This window comes from Diadema antillarum, unplaced genomic scaffold (genome assembly GCF_040938485.1).
Source record: "Diadema antillarum isolate AM-2024a unplaced genomic scaffold, OU_Dant_1.0 scf00000120, whole genome shotgun sequence".
In the NCBI taxonomy this organism is placed as follows: Eukaryota; Metazoa; Echinodermata; class Echinoidea; order Diadematoida; family Diadematidae; genus Diadema; species Diadema antillarum.
The window spans coordinates 1,434,775-1,453,911 of NW_027271009.1; the positions used below are offsets into that span (position 1 = coordinate 1,434,775).

At 37.0% G+C, this 19,137-nt stretch overlaps 1 protein-coding gene across 1 annotated transcript; it reads left to right on the forward strand.

Annotated features, from left to right (window-relative positions):
- Window positions 1–6,895: 6,895 nt before the first annotated feature.
- On the forward strand, window positions 6,896–10,464 carry LOC139720081 (gamma-glutamylcyclotransferase-like). Its single transcript, XM_071631450.1, has 2 exons — window positions 6,896–6,969; window positions 10,212–10,464. Exons 1-2 carry the CDS (start codon window positions 6,896–6,898, stop codon window positions 10,462–10,464), a joined length of 327 nt encoding a protein of 108 aa, XP_071487551.1.
- The last annotated feature ends 8,673 nt before the right edge of the window (window positions 10,465–19,137 follow it).

The window sequence follows — 19,137 nt, forward strand, 5'->3', positions numbered from 1 at the left end:
CGTTTTCATGTCCTATATTGGATTCAGTAGCCTAGTGACCCAGTTTGAGTTGAAACAGTGATGGATAGTCTACTATAGTAATTTTAACTTTTATTTTTTTACGGACCTAAAAAAAGAAGAAAAGGACTAAACCTAACGATAACGTAATGGCATTGTTGCTATTCACCCTATATCGCGATTTTTCTTCTTCTCCTCCTCGATCCTTCCCCTTCTTCATCTCCTCTGCCTTTATTGGGCATGATCCCAACATATACTGATATCATCATGATCAGAATCTATTATCATTGCTATCACTTATTAGTGTTATCATCAGGTATAGTTGTAGTTGGAATCCAAGTCTTCCCTGTCATCATTGCTCTTACGATTATATCATAATTGTTAAAAATTCGTAAAGCTTATTTGGAAAGTTTCAGTTTTAGTTTCAGTTCAGTTTGATTTTATTACCATGTTATTGTTAACAGAAATACATACAAATACACAATATAAATGACAAAATCGTGGACTTCTAATCTAATATGGACATACGGGTACACAAAGGAAATGACATCCCTATAATACGTGGTGACCAAAATCACAATATATATCTTAAGGTATACAAGTTGCGGAGACCGTCATCAATAAACAATGTGCTTGACAGAGATGACGGTCTCAGATAGCATGATACCAGTACATAAGAAAGATTGAAATTCTGATTGGAACTGAAGGAGGACCAAAAAAAAAAAAAAAAAAATGTCACTTCAGCCTGTAATTTCTTATGTACAGTGGCCGGATGGAATACAAAGGACGAAACTAAATACGAAGGACAGAGAAGGGGATGCCTGAAGTAGAGAGAAGGGAGAAAAGAGATTAGTGTTTGAAGGATTGGAACTCAGATCTTCTAATCATATTGAAGAAAAAATGATTACCCATAAGCAATTTCATATATTGAGCATTCGAGCTTAAATAGTGAAATGAGCAACAACAGTGAAGATATAACTGAAATGTATACAATAGAAGTTAACAAGTGGGATTATTACCACTGATTCCTCGAAAAACATTTTTTTTTTAAAGATGATTTAAAACTGCGAAGAGAAACGCTGTGTCTTAGATCCTCAGACATTGAGTTTCAAACACCAGGTCCATAATGTTTTATGGATTTTCGGCTATAATATAAGTTTGGGATTTAATCAGCTGCATAACGGGTAGGATATTAGTGAATGCTGCATGGAGTTTGAGATAAATATATATCTTTAAACATTGCACTAAGGTTTGGAATTTTAGTGCGTCCGGGCCACGGGGTCAAAGCGAATGTCGAGTCCTGCCTGTAATAGCATGTAAAGTCAGAAAATGATGGGATCTTTTGGTTTCATATATGTTTTCTTTAAAATCGAACTGCATTCAAAGGTGAGGTGATGATAATTATATAGGCACTGATAAGTCTTCCTTTAATCTAAGATTTTGTAATGAATTCAAAACAATATAAAAACTGTACAGATATTCTTATTTGTGTTGTTATTATTGTAACGGTAATGATGGAACGGATAAGTATCATAGTTAATATAAATTAATGACAAAAACAGGATTCATATTGATACGCACCGACATTCGCTTTGACCCCGTGGCCCGGACAACCAAGTGCAAAATCACAGTGTGAGAGATTATTATACGATGACTATCACCTCACCTTATTCTATATACTTCTATGGCTACTTATTGTAAGTGGTAGGTGAAAATAATTAATATGCAGAATTTTGATATTCCATAATATTCTTATCTTAACGGTCCTTTATATGATCAACTGAATTTACTCTGTTCATCTGCATGAATTGTATCTACTTTGCAAGATGTAATAGGCCTTAAACTTTACATGTAGTTGCTGGACTTGACCCTCGTCTCATTCAGCACTTTCCACCTCCCAGGTTTCGGTGTTGTTCGGTGCGTATCAATCTTAATGAAACAAAACAATTACAACGCGACCAATTTAATTAGGCCTAAAAAATTATCAACAAAACACCTCTCCGACCTTGTTTTGCTTATTACTTGTTTGTTGGTTTGTTTGTATGCTTTTATAACTTTTCTTTTTTTTCCAAGATTGAAGAGCCTGTTGTAAGCTAAAAGCTTCCCTCTGTGTGTGTGTGTATGTGTATGTGTATGTGTGTGTGTGTGTGTGTGTGTGTGTGTGTGTGTGTGTGTGTGTGTGTTTTCCCCCAAAAGGTCGTACATACATCATGCACATAAATGCAACAATTAGCGTTACAAAGTTATTAGGTTATTAACGTTAAATGGTGCATGTGTGTCTCTTGCAGGTAACAGTCATGGGAATTGAAAAAAAAATCATGCAATCTCATCACATTTATGCCAATAGGTGCATAATTATAGTCTTTAAGATACGAGACTCTTCCATATAACTATGATTCTTCGATGCTGCACATGCAGTCACTGACTGTTATTAGCTATAGCACATAAACAAAAATCCTATACAGTTTACAAAAAAAAAAAATAATGGTGTGACACAAGTGGCCTTCATATATAGCAGGACATATTAAACAGGAAATCATACCCCAAATCAAATAAACTCTATACAAAAAGAAAGAGGGAAAAATCCCTACAGAAGGTTAAAAAATGAATAAAATCGGATAAGGGAATATCCAGTGACATTTTGAAATTTCACATTTCTTCGGAAAACGTTTCGTGATCAGTCCTTATGAATATTCAAAAGAGTGATTTAATGATGTCATGCCCTCATAAGTTTTTATATGAATATGTTATGATAAACTGAAATTCGGGAAAATTGTTACTTTTAGGTTTTACAGGTAAAAACATATTCCCACACCAAAATGTAATTATCAGAGTTAACATATGTCCTTTTTTATTTTGAGGCAAGCTTTATATTTGTACAACTGAAATATGGGATTTTCTTCATTCATGTTTATGAAATAAATAAGATGTTGCGAGAGCATCCAGACGTCACCAACTTTTGTATGATTTGAATATTAATAACGACTTGTCAAGAAGTGTTTTCCAAGAAAAAAAAATCGAAATGTCATAACTAGTATTTCTTAGCCGATTTTGATCATTTTTGCACTGATCTGCACTGGATTTTTTCCTCTTTCTAATGAAATTGATAAAATTTTTTGAGTGGATTTCTTAAAAGGATGGTACAGTAGGGTTATTGGTTGAGGCAGGGAGGTGTGAGAGAGACAGCCTTTAACTTTTTTCAAGAAGTTTAGAAACCACTTTATGTAATGTTAAAGAGCATACAATTCTAAAAGGAATTCAGAGTTCATTTGATGAAAATCGGTTTTATATGGCTAAGTAGTATCCAAAAACGAAGTAAAACAAAGCGATCCTAATAAAAAAAAAGGTGGTTTCCACCACCTTTTATTAGGATTGCTTTGCTTTTGATGTCTGAGTCATTTTAAAACCAATTTTCAAACGCTGAATTCCTCTAGAATTAGCTCTCTCATGTCATAAGATGTTTCTCATTATATAAAAAAAAAGAATCATCATCATAAAATAAAAAAGATCGTTCAAAACCTGTAGCAGTGTCTCAACCGAGCTCTGTATACCATACCTTTAAAGAGTCTGATCAAAAACGTGAGTTGCACTCAATTCACAGCTTTATATCGGGGGGCATCATATTGCTCGTTTATCAAATAACTGGGATGCCAGTAATTTTGTTAGTGTGTTCACCAGTCATTTTTTTTTTTTCGTTTACAGGACTGATGGCGCTACCTGTTAATAATAATAATAATAATAATAATAATAATAATAATAATAATAATAATAATAATAATAATAATAATAATAATAATGATAATAATAATAACAATAATAATAATAAAATGATGTTTACTGGTGCTTTTCTCAATCTGTCAACCTCTGTCATGATAGGCATTCCTAAATTGACCGCTTTTTGTCGACACTTGGGGATTAAGGGGTGTGAACAGTTCTGGTCGCGAGGTGATGATTTAGCTTTTAACGGTTTGCGAGATATTCAAAAAACACGCTTTGAAATGTCAGAGAGCATGCAATTCTAAGGGGTATCAAAGTTTATTTGATGAAAATCGGTTTTGAAATGGCCGAGTTTATATCCAATAACAAGGTGAAGCAAAGAGATCCTTATAAAAGGCGTGGCATGTCGCCTTTTATTATTATCACTACAACTGTATTTGGATGGGGTATCTCAGCCATTTGAAAACCAATTCTCACCAAATCCTTTTTAAAATTACTTGCTCTTTCATATTTTACAAAAGGTTTCTCATTATCTCACTTAGGAATGTTAAAAACATGAACTCCCACCTCAACCAGTACTGTACGTACAGTCCCTATTAATACACAATCATCAAAGCCGTAAACTTGATCCTCGCAGGGAGGTGATCAATGCACTCATCTTCCGAGCATGAGCACGGGTTCGTTCTGCAACCAATCGAAACAGGTGCACTTTCATACAGTTCACTGCTCCCGCGTCATTGCGCACCTGCACAGCTAGGCACCGAGCCGAGCCGAGCCCGGCGGACACCGGGCTGGTACATGGTGCTTGCGCCTACTCTTTAGACCACAGTAGCTACATGCAGTACCGTAGCTAGCTTGCTTGTGACCCTCTGTTCACATCTCATAATAGCTCTGATTCTTTGCTCAGTTCGGCTGTTGGTTTGATATGGAGGCCAGTGCAGACGATACGTTTCTGTATTTTGGATTTGGAAGCAACCTTTTGCGCGAGAGGATTCAGCTGAAAAATCCCACAGCGGTTTTCGTTGATGTTGCGTGTTTGACGGTAAGGAAACCGATCGACCCCCATATATATGTATGCATCCTGCGCCTGCATGACACCCCACTACCTAGTACCTTTTTCCAGGTGACCGGGGTGGCAGGCTTGGGTCTCGAGACCACCAGTCCAGCCAAGCTGGGCTGTACGTGTTCGTGTGTGTGGTGTGTGGTGACAATGTGATACTTAGTAGCTGCTAGCTGCCACCTGGTACATAACACGCTTTGACAGATTCTTCTGGCAATGAATGGCCGATGCCAATGCCAATGCCAATGCCATGGGGTTGGGTTATTTTGTTTGGTTATGATGTCGTGGAAGGGTTTAATTAATCCCCAGGGCCAAATATAATTAAGAAAGTCAATCACAGAAGGAAATATGATCTAAAGCAGGACTAAGCAGACAGTAAGAGAGCTCCAGAGGCAGAGTATTAAAAGACAAGTTCACCTTCATCTACATAACTTAGGATTGAGAGAATGTAGCAATATCAGTAAAACACATCATTGAAAGTTTGAGGAAAATCGGACAATCTGTTCAAAAGTTATGAATTTTTGAAGTTTTTGTGCAGTAACCGCTGGATGAGAAGACTATTGCAGTGTGTGAATAACTTAGATGTCACATGCGTACAACAATATAAGGAACATATAAAGAGAGTTTCACAAAATTTCATCTTTTGAAAAAAGTACACATTCCCCCGACTCGTTACCGACAAATGTTATGGGTAATATTATTCCCCCTGCCTTTAGAAAGAGGCAAGTCAAGTGCTCTTTTATTATGCGAAAAAAGTGAAAATATGTTGAATTTTCTTAACATTTTCCTTATACTGTTGTATGCATTATGACTCACAAGCTGTAGTAGTCTCCTCATCCAGCGGTTCCAACACAAAAATTTAAAAAATTCATAACTTTTGCATCGATTGTCCAATTTTCCTCAAACTTTCACTGATGTGTTCTACTAATATTGTTGCATTCTTTCAATTCTTACGTTTATGAAGGTGAACTTGTCCTTTAAAGCTAGCTCCCGTTTTCTAGTCTAAAGTTCCATGCATCACTCATACTAAAATATAATGACTCATGAGTGATATGGAAAGACTAAAAAAAGTGTGCTTCAGGGGCGGATCCAGGAATTCTGTAAAAGGGGGGGGGGGGGGGGTGACTAATATTTCTGGTGCCACTTCCGGGTTTCATTGCAGTTTTTTTCTTTTTATTTTCTTTGTTTTTAACGAAAATTAAAGGGGGGCGTGCGCCGGTTGCGCCCCCCCCCCCCCCCCCCCCCCCCCCCCCCCCCCCCCCCCCCCCCCGGATCCGCCACTGTGCTTAGATGATGTTTCCTTCTGTACCAGTCTCATTTTTCACTACAAATTTCCTATAATAGATAGGGACCTATGTGGCCCCAACTGGTCACTGCACTGCAATGGGGTCGCCCACAATGCCACAAATCTTATATGTAGGCCTCATGTTGACAATTTGATTTAAAATTTAACTTAAATCTCACACTGTAGGTCAGCAACTGAGAGGCAGTGTCATTGAAGCTGGGTTTTTCTCCCTGATTTTATCTGTATTTGTGCAGAATAGTGACCTCAATTTTAAGGTTTTGATATTGCCAAGCAAGTGCTTCATAGCATAGTTTGAGAAGGTGAAGAAGAGAAGAGAAAGAAATTATTTTGCAAACTTTCTGAAGTACCTGGCATCTGTATTTCCTGATGCAGTGGTATGGCTACTCTCCTAACAAAAGTGTGGCTAATGTTATCAGGGAAAAGAACAAAATGTATGATGTATGTGGATTTCATCTGACCAAGAAAGTGGCTTATGGGTTCTCAGTTCTATCTTGAAATAGTCTTTTGCACAGATAAAAGGGGATGGTTACCTATAAGCGAAATTCTTCCGAGAGATTACAATCAAGACTGAAGGAGTATCCTTCAGTCTGTCAGGTACCAGAAGATACAAAAAGATAAGAAGCCATGCCATCAGATACCGTTGTATTAAAATGCTATCTTTGTACATGCAATGTTCTCATGCAAGTATTTGCATTCTCTTCTCTCTCGTCATTGTTTTTTTTTTCTCTCCCCCCCCCCCCCCCCTTATGAAGAACTACAAGCTTTGCTTTAGTGGGACCATCGGCAGCAGATGGCACGGAGGTGCAGCTAGTATCATGGAGAGTGAGGGGGATACCGTGTGGGGCGTTGTGTGGCGCTTGAAGCAGTCCGACCTGCCTAGTCTTGACGAGTGAGAACAGATGCCTTTTCTGACACTATTAAACACAGGAGATCAGATTGGGGCTGAATTTTTAACAGTTTTCATTAATTGCCATATTTTGCTTTGTTAAGCACCCTACCACAATGTTAGGGATCTAGGGCCTAGTTGCATAAAAGTTAATGTGGAACATACATGTAAGTCAGAAAATCAAACGTAAGTTTCTGAATACTTGATTGATGTCAATTGACTGATACTTGAAATATGTTTGATTATCTGACTTGATTGCATCCTTTAATGCAACAGATCAACTTGAAATCATAGTAGGCCTATGCCACATAATGTACCTGTTCAGTTTTATTTGATATTTTCAGAATCTCCCTTGTATTGTTATCAAATTTACAGGCTCTGGGCCAAATGCATAAAACAAGCAATTGCTTGTAAGCAATTGCTTCAAGCAAAAGCACAAGCTCGTCTAGCAGAAGATCTAGCTCAAGCAATTGCTTAAATCCATATGCATAAACTTTTGCTTGTGCTTATACTATTGCTTGACCCGCACAAGCAATTGCTTGCGTTTTCAACAAAAGGGTCGTCACGCCTGTGCGAACACAAGAACAAAGGAGTGTGGCAGCATGTATTTGAAAGGGCATGTGTGTGCAGAAACATTTCCTGACATAGCAGAAGAGCTATGAAATGACACTCATAAATGCACACACGGAAGCACACACACAAGTATACACACACGTCTTACTGGCTGATTCCCATCACTGCTTACAGCAGCCCGGATCTTCCAGATCGCACGTGGAGTGGGTCTCTTTGCTCTCCACCGAAGTCAGACATCCAACCTTTTTTTCATCACATTTTACGTGCTAACCACTAAAAATTCCCGATGTTGAAATGAAAAAGTTTTTTACTCTACTTATGAGTAATTTCTTGTAGATTTATACCACTCCTTCACAAGTGTGGTTTTTTTTTTTCATGAATATGAAAATGATACTTAAAAGGGAACGTCCCAGCTAAGCAAAAGCTCAAGCTCATTTTATAGAGCTTGGAAAATCGTAAGCAATTGCTAGCAAGAACTAGCAAAAGGTATGTTTTATGCATACGTTTTTAAGCAAATGCCTGGTCTCTAAGCAATTGCTTGCGGACAGCAAGCAACTGCTTGTACTTGCCAGCGAAAGCTTCTGCTCGCAAGCAATTGCTCGTTTTTATGCATACGGATTCGAGTAAAAGGCTAGCACAAGCAATTGCTAGCGTTTATGCATTTGGCCCAATTCCTTTGTCACATACATGTATTTCAATTTGCATAGGAGTGATAGCTGCAAGACGTAGTCTCAAAATTTCTATTTTCATTAGGAAGTTAGAATATTACTGTAAGCAAACACAGCACATCATAATTCTAAGTTGATGATAACTTTTAAGAGCAACTTAAATTCTTTGTGACCCACCCCCCCCCCCCCCCCGATGGATAGTAATGGGGATAGAGTTCTTTGTTTCAGTTAGCCACAACATGGAAAAAAAAAATTGTTAGAGCGTAGACTTCTGCATTCCGTAAGTGAAAGTGGAAATTTTTGTGGTGTTGAAATTTTGGGGCATTTCATGCAACCAGAAACTAACACAAAAGTAAAAATCACACAAATGTTTTTGCTTGCCATATGTTCCAGTAGTTGGTATTCTTGATTCCCCAGAATTGAAAACACGTGAAACTCTTCTTACGTGTACGTGGCTCAGCGCGAAAAATTAGTCGTGCAAAAATATCCACTTTTGTAGATGAAATTATGAATCCACTGTCTTTCATTCAGTTACAACCTTGTACAGTCCATGTGCAGTTTTATCAGAAATTGTCTAAACACAGTGCCTATATATATGGTGAGGTGTATAATTCACAGAGGTGGAATATGATATGAATTGATGAGCGAAACCTATTAAAAACACAACCAAATCTGAAAGCATAAACTTGATGTTTACGTATTAATTTCACCTTCAAATTGAATTTGACACATTAATCTGAGCACTTTCAAATAGAAGATTTAAAATGCAAGTTCATGGCATGAATACATTCAACTCACACTTTATGCTTTCTTTGGTCATTATGAAATTAAGGATTGCTGTCAAAATAATTAATCCCTATAGCAATAACAGGAACACTTTTTTCTTGTCTTTTGTACTTTTTTGCTTCCAGATACATTTATGAATTCATAGTTATGGTTAAAAGAATTCAGAATGAATATTTCTGTATGATTTTGAAATTGAATATTGCAGACATTCACAGCTTGATTAAAACTTCTGCAAACATTTCACTTGCACAAAACACTTCACATCTTTGCATAAAATGGAGTCAATTATTTGAAAGTCTAAGATAAGGTTCTAAGCAAGAAAATTGTCCACAGATTAACCTTTTTGTACATTATTCAATTAACTGTTGCAATGCATAACTGTGAAATTCAAGCATTAAACTCTATTTATCCCTAATTGCTGATATCAGTGGTGGCTGGTTTTGTGTGTAATGGACAAATTTTACTGTTCAAAGGCAAATATTACTTTTCTTTAATTCCACTGATTCTCATGCTCTTTTTGTGTACCTATTGTGAGGTCTTTTTGTACTGCTTGAAAACAGTTCCTGTGAAAAATGTTGAAGGTTATAATGCCAGAAATAAAAATGTCAAAAGCCTAATTGTCAGGAGTGATAATGTCGTAAATTATAACTGTGATAAGTATTTGTAAATAAGTAATTCATAAGTTTGTTCATTTTTTGAGTGGTTCACAACATACAAGCTTGCTTTTTAGTGGACCTCTCAGTTCTTTCTTTTTCCTCAATTGAAGCATAACTTTGTACTTTTTTGCCAGTATGCATTCTTTTGTTTATTTGTATCATTTATCTTTTACAAAGTCGAATGTTTATGTTTATGATGTAATTCCAAATATATTATGCGTTATGTTTTGTTGAAAAAAGAAGAATGAAAAATAAATGAATTGAATTGAATTGAATTGAATTGTCAACTTCAAAAGGTCAAAATGAATATGCCAGTGATGGAATTGTTGAATAATGCCCCAAGTTATAGAAAACAAAGAATATCGGTCTAAATATTGCATTCAAATGTCTCTATCAATGTACAAATATTCAGTTATAATATTTTCATTTTTGCTGTTGTTATGATTAACAGTGACATACAACTGTGCCAATAATGCTGCACTGCATGAATGATTATACTCTGCACTGCAAGCTCATGCGAAATTGATTGCTTTACTGAATCTTTTTCTCTGCTCATTTCCAGGCAGGAGGGGAGAGGCGAGGTGTACGATAGACTCCAGGTCACTGTACAGTCACAAGAGGGAGTGAAGTACACCTGTTTGACCTACCAAATGATTCATTACGTCGAAGAGAAGCCATCACCCCAGTACCTCTTGGTAATACGGAAAGGGGCGGAGCAAAACAAGCTGCCTGAGGATTACCGCAAGCGACTAGATTCCATTCCAGATAACGGCTACGATGGGGATGTGGAGATCCTGCGTGCCCTTGATATATGAGAAATTTTCATGCCATGTCAACTTATCAAACTTCAGGGGATGCTTAGATGAGGTAAATGGGATCTATCCACTGGTAGCAGCTGTAAATGAACTCTTCAGCTCTGGGTAACTGTGTAAAAAATGGAAAAGTTGTGACAATGCAGCCCGGATCAAGGTTCTTTTCATTTGGGACTTAAATACAGTTTGTATTGTGATATGTGTGCCAGCAGATATGTGTTTAGGGTAGAAATTGGTTGTTGAACTTTTGTCTTTTCATCTGCAACAGTTTTCTGGGATATGGTGCTTATCAGTTCTCAAAACATACCATTCTTATCTAGTTACTATCAAATAATCAGTGATGGCTACCACTACCAGTCTATAGCAGTCACCAGCTTCTACATACAACCACTAAAACTTCCTCTATGGGGATGTATGACAGACCCTTGTGGCCTCCTGTCATACAGGTGGCATGTAGCATCTTATAATTGATTGATCCAAATCAGTGTTGAACAGTTAGTTCTTCATTATGACATTGGTGTTCTGATTTGGAGTTACTGAACAAATGTAGAGTGAGAAGACGTAATTGATGTCCTCAAGAAAGTATTGATGGTAAGGGCATCATATCTTCAGTAGTTCTCATGTCCACAAAGACGTAGTTCTATGATTAACACAGTGCTGTATGTAGAATGAGAATATTAACAGGCCAATATGAGGTCTTCACTTATACTTTCATTTTCTGGAACCTTTTCTCAAGTTAGCATTACTTCAGTTACTGTTGATAACCTCAAGCTCTGTCAACCAAGAAGTGAAATGGAAAAGATGGGGAAAGACACAGCCCATCCCTCGTGATGGTCAACCAGGAGTTTGCATTTGTACACACTGCCCTTGCTGTTACCCTGTTGTTAATACCCACAAAGTATCACTGTGGAACAAGGACAACTCGTACAGACATGTGATTTGGTGCTGTTTGGGCTCTTGTCCTCGATGTGTCTTGTGACTTGAAATGTGTCTTAATCCCATATTAGGGAATGAAAATCATGAATGTTATTATAGATTTGATGCAATAGAAGAGGGTGAGAAATTTGTTGATAGTGAATGGGTATGTCATTAGCTTGGAGACCAGGTGACAACCTAGTGGTGACTCAGTTTCCTTGGAGTTAAGGGAGAAGCAAACATGTTCAATTTTTTCGGAAACATTTTCCAGTCTTAAACTGGTCTTTGGAGACGTCTCCGCAATGTTTCCTTAGTTGCGGGCAAGTCGCAGGGACTAAGTTTATTGGCGACGTGTCCAAGACATCTCCACGACCCTACGGAGAGCCATGGCGACCTGCCAGTGATGATGTGGAGACATTATGGAGATGTCTCAGAGAAGTCCCCAAAGTTCCCGCAACTTCTGGGTGAATAAGTTGTCGCCTTATGTAGACGTCTCGGACATGGCCTCAGAGTCGCCTTCTTGCTGAGAGCACAAGCTATATTTTGGTCTTTCGAGTCTGGCAGGTGCGGCAACATCTCCCCCGTGGAGATCCTAGGACCTTGACAAGGAAACAGGGTTTCATGATAATTGCAACATGGCACACATTGTATTTAGTTTGAAAGATTTCCATCATGGTATTTCACTACCCTTCACGCTTGGACAATTTTCCACGTCTGTACCGTCCATATACAGTACTGGTTTGTCAAAGCCTTCCTGAAATGTCAGGGGTACCAATGCTGCACAAAAAGTACTGAATATGGCATAATACCATCCATTATAATTGAATGATAGAGTGTCTAATTAGCAATGAATGAACTTAGAATTCATTTGAGTGTAGACTGTGAAAATCTGTCATCTCAACAGCATGTCATCACTGCTTTTGTTTTCTTGACTAATATTGAATTATTATGTACTCTTCTCTCCTATGGGTCATATGTTTTACAAAAGTCATACAGATCTTTCAAAATGTAATTGTCATAGGTTTGGAGTCATCACAAGTTTTTGAGACATATAATTTCTGTGTTTTGGCTTGTTTAGATTAATGTTTCATTTGCCAGATAGTACTGCTTATGGGGCAGGTGATTGATATGTTACATATTACAGTATTGTACTGCATTAGTTTTCTAGAGAGGTATAGAATGGGGAAGAAATGGGAACATTTTTAAAGTACCTCAGTTCTTTATTGGGCAATAGGGGTGGGCATGCAATGAAAGGCTGCCCACACTTACAGGGCACTCGTTGATAAATTGAACCCCATGAAGAAACTTTAAGCTTGTCAGAAAAAAATGTGTTGCGTACATGTGTGTTATTGAAGGGAACACATACACTAATATTAAGTAGGGTGTGGCTTGAGAAATGGCGATTGATATAGTGGTCATTGCCAATGATTAACATAAATTTGTTGCCCAAAACTGCCTAGGTTTCAGTGTCAGTAAAGTTATTGTTTTTGGTATGAAGGCCATGGTTAGTCTTGCTTATAAGTGAAAAGCTTTGAAGAGACTTTGGAGACTCAAATGAATTCATATAGATACAGCTGTATGTTAGAAGTTGTATGTAAACATATAGATTTTTTTCCAAATCATCAAAGTTCAGACAAATTAAAAGAGATAGGAAAGAAAGGCAGAAAAGTATGTAGTGGATAACATGTGAAAGTCTTCTGAACGATTACAATGTATTGATGTTTGGCCAGTGTAGATTTACCTTTGGTTTGCCTTTGATTTGTTCATTTCTTTATCAGACAGAATATGTTGTACCTTCTCAGATATCGTATAAAATGATATTTCTCTTTGCATCATAATGAAATACACGGTAGGAGCAGAAATTTTGCAATGCTTGTCCATATTATTGTTGTTTTTCCAAATGTTGTACCGGTACCTGATGATTTTTGCCGAGTCCAGTACTTAAAGGCTGTAGTGTATTACTTCGTATGTTGCAAATTGTGATATGATACTATGTTGCTGTATATACATGTAGTGGGATGAGTGTACTCCTGGGCTCTACTGGGTTGCAGTGATTTAAACTTGTAGGAAATTCTATAAGATCTCATGTAAAGATGAATTCATATTTACGTAAGCCTACTGTCATTTTTGCATATGCCAGTACTTCATACATATTGTTGGTTTCACCTGCTTTCAGAATGCAAAAATTTCTCGTTTATTTGTTTAATTTATACATTTCTAATCGTAAGTAGAGTTATGAACTGTTCAGACCCTGAAATTACTCTTATTGTCAGTTGAGAATTGCAAACATTCCAGTCAGCCAGTTTATTGCGAATCCAGCGGCCTGTCAATCAAACAAGCAGCTCCAGGTAAACATGAATGCAAGATTGCATTTGGCGCATGAACACTCCATTAATACATTGTATGTCTGCTGTGAAGAGTACACTGTTGGTAGACGTGAATGGAGGTCAAGGTAAGCTCCGCCTCCTTCATGTGTATTGCAAGGTTTTGACAATATCCAGGAAAAGAAGTAAGGTGCAACACGTGTATCATCTAAATAACGCCCCTCTTGAATCTGTTGAATCCGTGAAGTACTTGGGTGTAACCATCACTTCTGATTTGAAGTGGACCCAACACATCAATAATACTGTCAATAAAGCCAATAACGTGCTTGCATTTCTAAAACGCAATCTTCGCATAAAATCTGATGTTAAAACCACAGCTTACAAAACGTTGGTTCGACCAATTGTTGAGTATGCTTCCACAGTTTGGGACCCATCTACTAAGAACCTAATCCACCAAGTGGAAATGGTCCAGAGAATAGCTGCGCGATTCACTTTAAATCGCTACCATAACACCTCGAGTGTCACCAAAATGCTACAAGAACTTGATTGGACCACTCTGGAACAGCGCAGAGAAAATGACAGGCTAATTATGATGTACAAAATACACAATAATCTTACTCCTCTTTCAGCACAGGATTATATTATCAAACAGGCTACTCAGTTAACGAGAGCCTCGCAACCACACTCCTATCAGGTACCATATTCGAGAACTGAATCGCATCGCCATTCGTTCTTCCCAAGAACTGTAAGGAACTGGAATTCCCTGTCGTCAGACATTGTTTCAGTGCCATCTGTGGAATCATTTCGAAACCGTCTAACGGTTGATCACAGTGGCTAGTTGTTTTCGTCAAATTTTCTATGTGCTTGTAAATATCTGTAAATAAATTGTATTATAATGTAAATAGCACCAGTCTGCAAGAATCTTCAGTCTATTGAAGGAGGCAGACTTAATCAGAAGAAGAAGAAGAAGAAGAAGATCGAATCCTTAAAAGCTTTATGATATGCTACTTCCAAAGGTGAGCAAAACCTGACAGAGAAATGCTCTTGACTACATTTGGCCAAATATGATTCAAGTTTGCTTTCAGACGTACAAATATGAATGTGAATAAATGGCTCAATAAGCCATTTCGTGCACATTTCAGAAGTCACAGTGAGTTGGTTAGACACTTTGCTTATTTTTCAAAGTGATGTAATGCATAAGCTTGCCTAATGTAACAATTACACAATAGAATTCATGTTGAAACTAAAAATGAACTTGTGTAGACTGGGTGACCCGGAAGACTCCTGGGGGAAGCATCCATTTCACTACTTTGTATTGCATACATTAATATTCTTTTTTAATTATTCTTCTTTCCAAGAAGTAGGCTTTAATAAACATTTTGTTGCTGTCAGGTGGATGTGCTAGCAAGCAGTATTTATCTTCATGAACAATGATTACATCAGAAATGCTTATCTCAGCGAATTCAAAGACCAATGTCTCTGTGAAAGGGCTTTTGGACACGATATTTTTACAGTCGCTCAGGTGCTGACCTGTTTAGGTGTACCTTGGGTTTATCTAAAAAGCTGTATTTTAGCCTCAAAGGCCGTAATGTGAACATGTATTTGTGTTGTTAGTCCTTTCTATTGTGGAACAATAATGTTCCTTATATGATGATAAGTCACAAGACTGAAATATAAACATGTATAATTGCTACTGATGGCTTGCTAAAGTGCACTTGGGGCATATGGTTTGCAGATGAATCACAGAATATTTCGTGAATTGATTCATTTTGACTGCATTCAGTTAGTGATGCTCGTAATATCAATTTACGGGATGGTGAGGGATAGATAATGGGAGATATGGTGAATCATATGATCATCACCCTGTAAAAGTAGGGCTTACTGATGTCATACATTTCAGCATATAAATTTTCAAATGATTTTATTTTGTCAAAGGAATGATACATCTGCACTGCAGATTTATTGTGTATTTATCATAGCATTTAGAGATGTAGAGTGATCACAAAATAGTTTTCATGAAAAACTCTTTGTACGTAATATACAATGTAGTATGAACAGTAGGCTCTACATTTCTTTAAAACATAGTATTTAGAAAAAAAAAAAAACTTAGTTACCATAGATTGTTTAAAATTGTGCGTTGTGTATTATAAGCCCAGATTATTGGAATAGTACACTGCATTGCTACTATGAGAACACAAATTCTATCCTGTCTTGCTGCAGAAATTAGTGGCAGTCTGTTTTTGATTGTTTGTTTTTTATAAGCATTCATGGCTGCCACCGGTACTCTCCTGTTGGCATGTCCTTACAAAACAAGGTAACAAAACTGAGTTTTTGTCAGCTCAGACATGGCACATCCAAAATTGTTCAGAAACAAGAAAGTACATATATGAAACAAAATTTGATATACTGTGTGTTCATGTTGAATTTTGCAGAGTAAAGAGTAACTACAAATACAGGAATGGTAGTGAATTTGCTCATTGTACACAGAAAAAAAAGTCACCATCGTTGTTTGATGTTTTTCTTTCTGATTTATTTTCTGTGTTATTTCTGGGTTCATGATACTGAAGTACATATATGTATGTATTGTTAATGCTCTGTTTCCTGTGCATTACAGGAGACTTATTGCAGAGAGATTTTAATGGGGTACTGGTAGTTTGGAATCTGAAATAGCAAAAGATATATATGTTATGATTATAATTATGTAGTTATATGTGTGTGATCTCGGGGTATACCAAGAATGAATAAAAAAGTATATATTGACATATAAGTAGTGTGCACTGTGTTTCTAGTGTTTCTTTCTTATAGCAAAAATTATGATACTTTGTATTTTGTGTGGGATGAAGATGTTTAAAGAATGTATGGATGCATAAAGTGTTTATGCATTCATATCCCTTCAGATTATTAAAGAGAGACTGTGTGTTGGAGTGAAAGGAGAGAGAGGGAGGGGGGAAGGGAGAGAGATGGAAAGAGATCAAAAATTACTGAGTTTGTGTATAAAAATGAGCAATGTTAAAGATGCTTCAACCTAAGAGAATTTGGAAATGTGATCAATGGGCCAATGCCCATATGGTAAATGTACATTGAGTTAATTGTCGATCACACTTGCATGTGGACTGTGGAGATTGACTGCTGAGTTTCTCCCAGAAGGTGTTGATGAGAGTCACGGAAGCTTAAATTGCATTTCATTTGAGTGAGTTTGTGGTGGGTGATAAAAACCAAATAACTATAATGCAATTGAAGAGTTTGTTTGCAAAAACCGATAAGTCCTTTCTGAAGATTTTGAAGTACGATCTCTGTTATAAAGTACAAAATAATATCTTTTAAATGATGTGTATTGGTCACTACATTATAAAGGTACATTTTTGAAGTTATGGTCAAAAGAAGCAAAAATTTTCTTATCATTCTCTTTACTTTTCTTGACTTTCAATCGCAAATATCTCCATTTGGCAAATATGGACTTATCGGTTTTTGCGAACAAACTCTTCAATTCAATCAAAATATGGTATAGTATATTATAAAATAGTGTACCAGATGTGTACTTTCCGCTGGTTCACGTTTGTGTAAGAATTAACAAGCAGATGTATACCTCACATACAGAAAACAAATAATTGCCATCTAAATATGCAGTCATACAGAAGAGAATGTAAACAGCATTGCTAGATTTTCATTGCAACTGATTGACAAATTGCCCTACATCGACGTAAATAAGCACTGAATTGATCAGTGTTTTTTTAGTAGTAGCCATGATAAAAAATCATGGGCGTACCGTCGGTGATCAGGAGGTCGTAGGTTCGAATCCTGCTCGAGTATGTACGCCCATGATTTTTTATCATGGCTACTACTAAAAAAAAAAAAAACACTGATCAATTCAGTGCTTATTTACATCGATGTAGGGCAATTTGTCAATCAGTTGCAATGAAAACATCTCGACGGAAGAAATTCATGAATTTGAATTGCTAGGTTTATATACTCTTCTTGAAAGCATCTTGAGATACACTACAGGCATGCAGGCTTTACAAGTCATGATCCAATGCGATGGAAAACTTGTATCTAATTCATAAAATACAAACCAATAATGTGGGCTCAAGTTTTAAAGGGATGGTACAGTGTTGGTGTTGATGAGAATTGGGCTCTTAACTTTTCGTGAGATACCAAGAAAACACTTATAGATTAGAACAGATCATACCATTTTAAGAGGAATTCAAAGTTTATTTAATGAAAATCGTGTTTGGTACGACTGAAACATCCAAAAACAAAGTGAAACAAAGCAATCGTAATAAAGTGTGGGTCCCACACTTTATTAGAATTGCTCTGTTTTGGATATCTCAGCCATTTCAAAACCAATTTTCGTCAAATAAATAAGAGGTTTCTCATCATCTCACTAAAAAAAAAAAAAAAAAAAATGTTGGAAACCTGAAATCAGGTCTCAACCAGAACTATACCAGGGGCGGATCCAGGAATTTCGTAAAGAGGGGGCGCTTTTACAAAATTAAAGGGGGGGCGCACGCACCCCTCCCCCCATTTTTTTCTTTTTATTTCTTTTGTTTCAACAAAAAATAAAGGGGGGGGGGGGCGTGCGCCGGTTGCGGTCCTCCCTGGATCCGCCCCTGTATACGATCCCTTTAAGTGAGTACGCACACCCATAAAGAGTGACTGAAACTTAGAAAAATAAATGGAATTAATTTTGAACTGTAGGACTCTGTCAAGTCATCAGCAAGATTCAGTTTGAAATGCTTGATGAAAATGTGAGATGGAAACTTCAGTGTGTGCCTTTGTGATATAGCCCGGGAGTGCAAACACAGAAATGCAAAGTAGGTACCCGCTGGCAAAGCAACAGGATAGAATGTACAAGTGCATGAATTCATAATGCAAAATTTATAGTAAGAAAGAATATTATGCAATCTAGATAAATCTAGATGAAGGGAGAAATGAAAGAACAAAGAAAGTAGACCTACAGGATTGAAAGAGAAGACAAAGGAAACTGAGTCAACTTAATGAATTTAAAAAAAAAACATTCACATATAATTTAATTTTATGTAACAATAATTCATCCCAGTTATACGTTTGTTTTTTTTACTTTAGATAAACTGAATTGAATTGAATTGAATTGAATTGAATTGAATTGAATTGTTATATTGGATGGCATCAGTCTACTTTGTAGTGATAGGCCTACATCCCAAAACTACTAAGTATACACTTCTTGCTCTCTGGAAAAGCCGTTTTACATTACCGTATGTTCCATCCCTTGATATTTATCCACGCTATAAAGTATAACTAAAAACAAAAGCAAATCAAATATAAGTCCATTCTTGGACGACAGATGTCTCAGTCTGATGGGCACACAACTGATCCAGTTATTGGGGGGGGGGGGGGGGGGGGGAGAGAGACTTTTGTACGCTTTAGATTTTTGTGTTAACGGCCACCATACTATCGCATT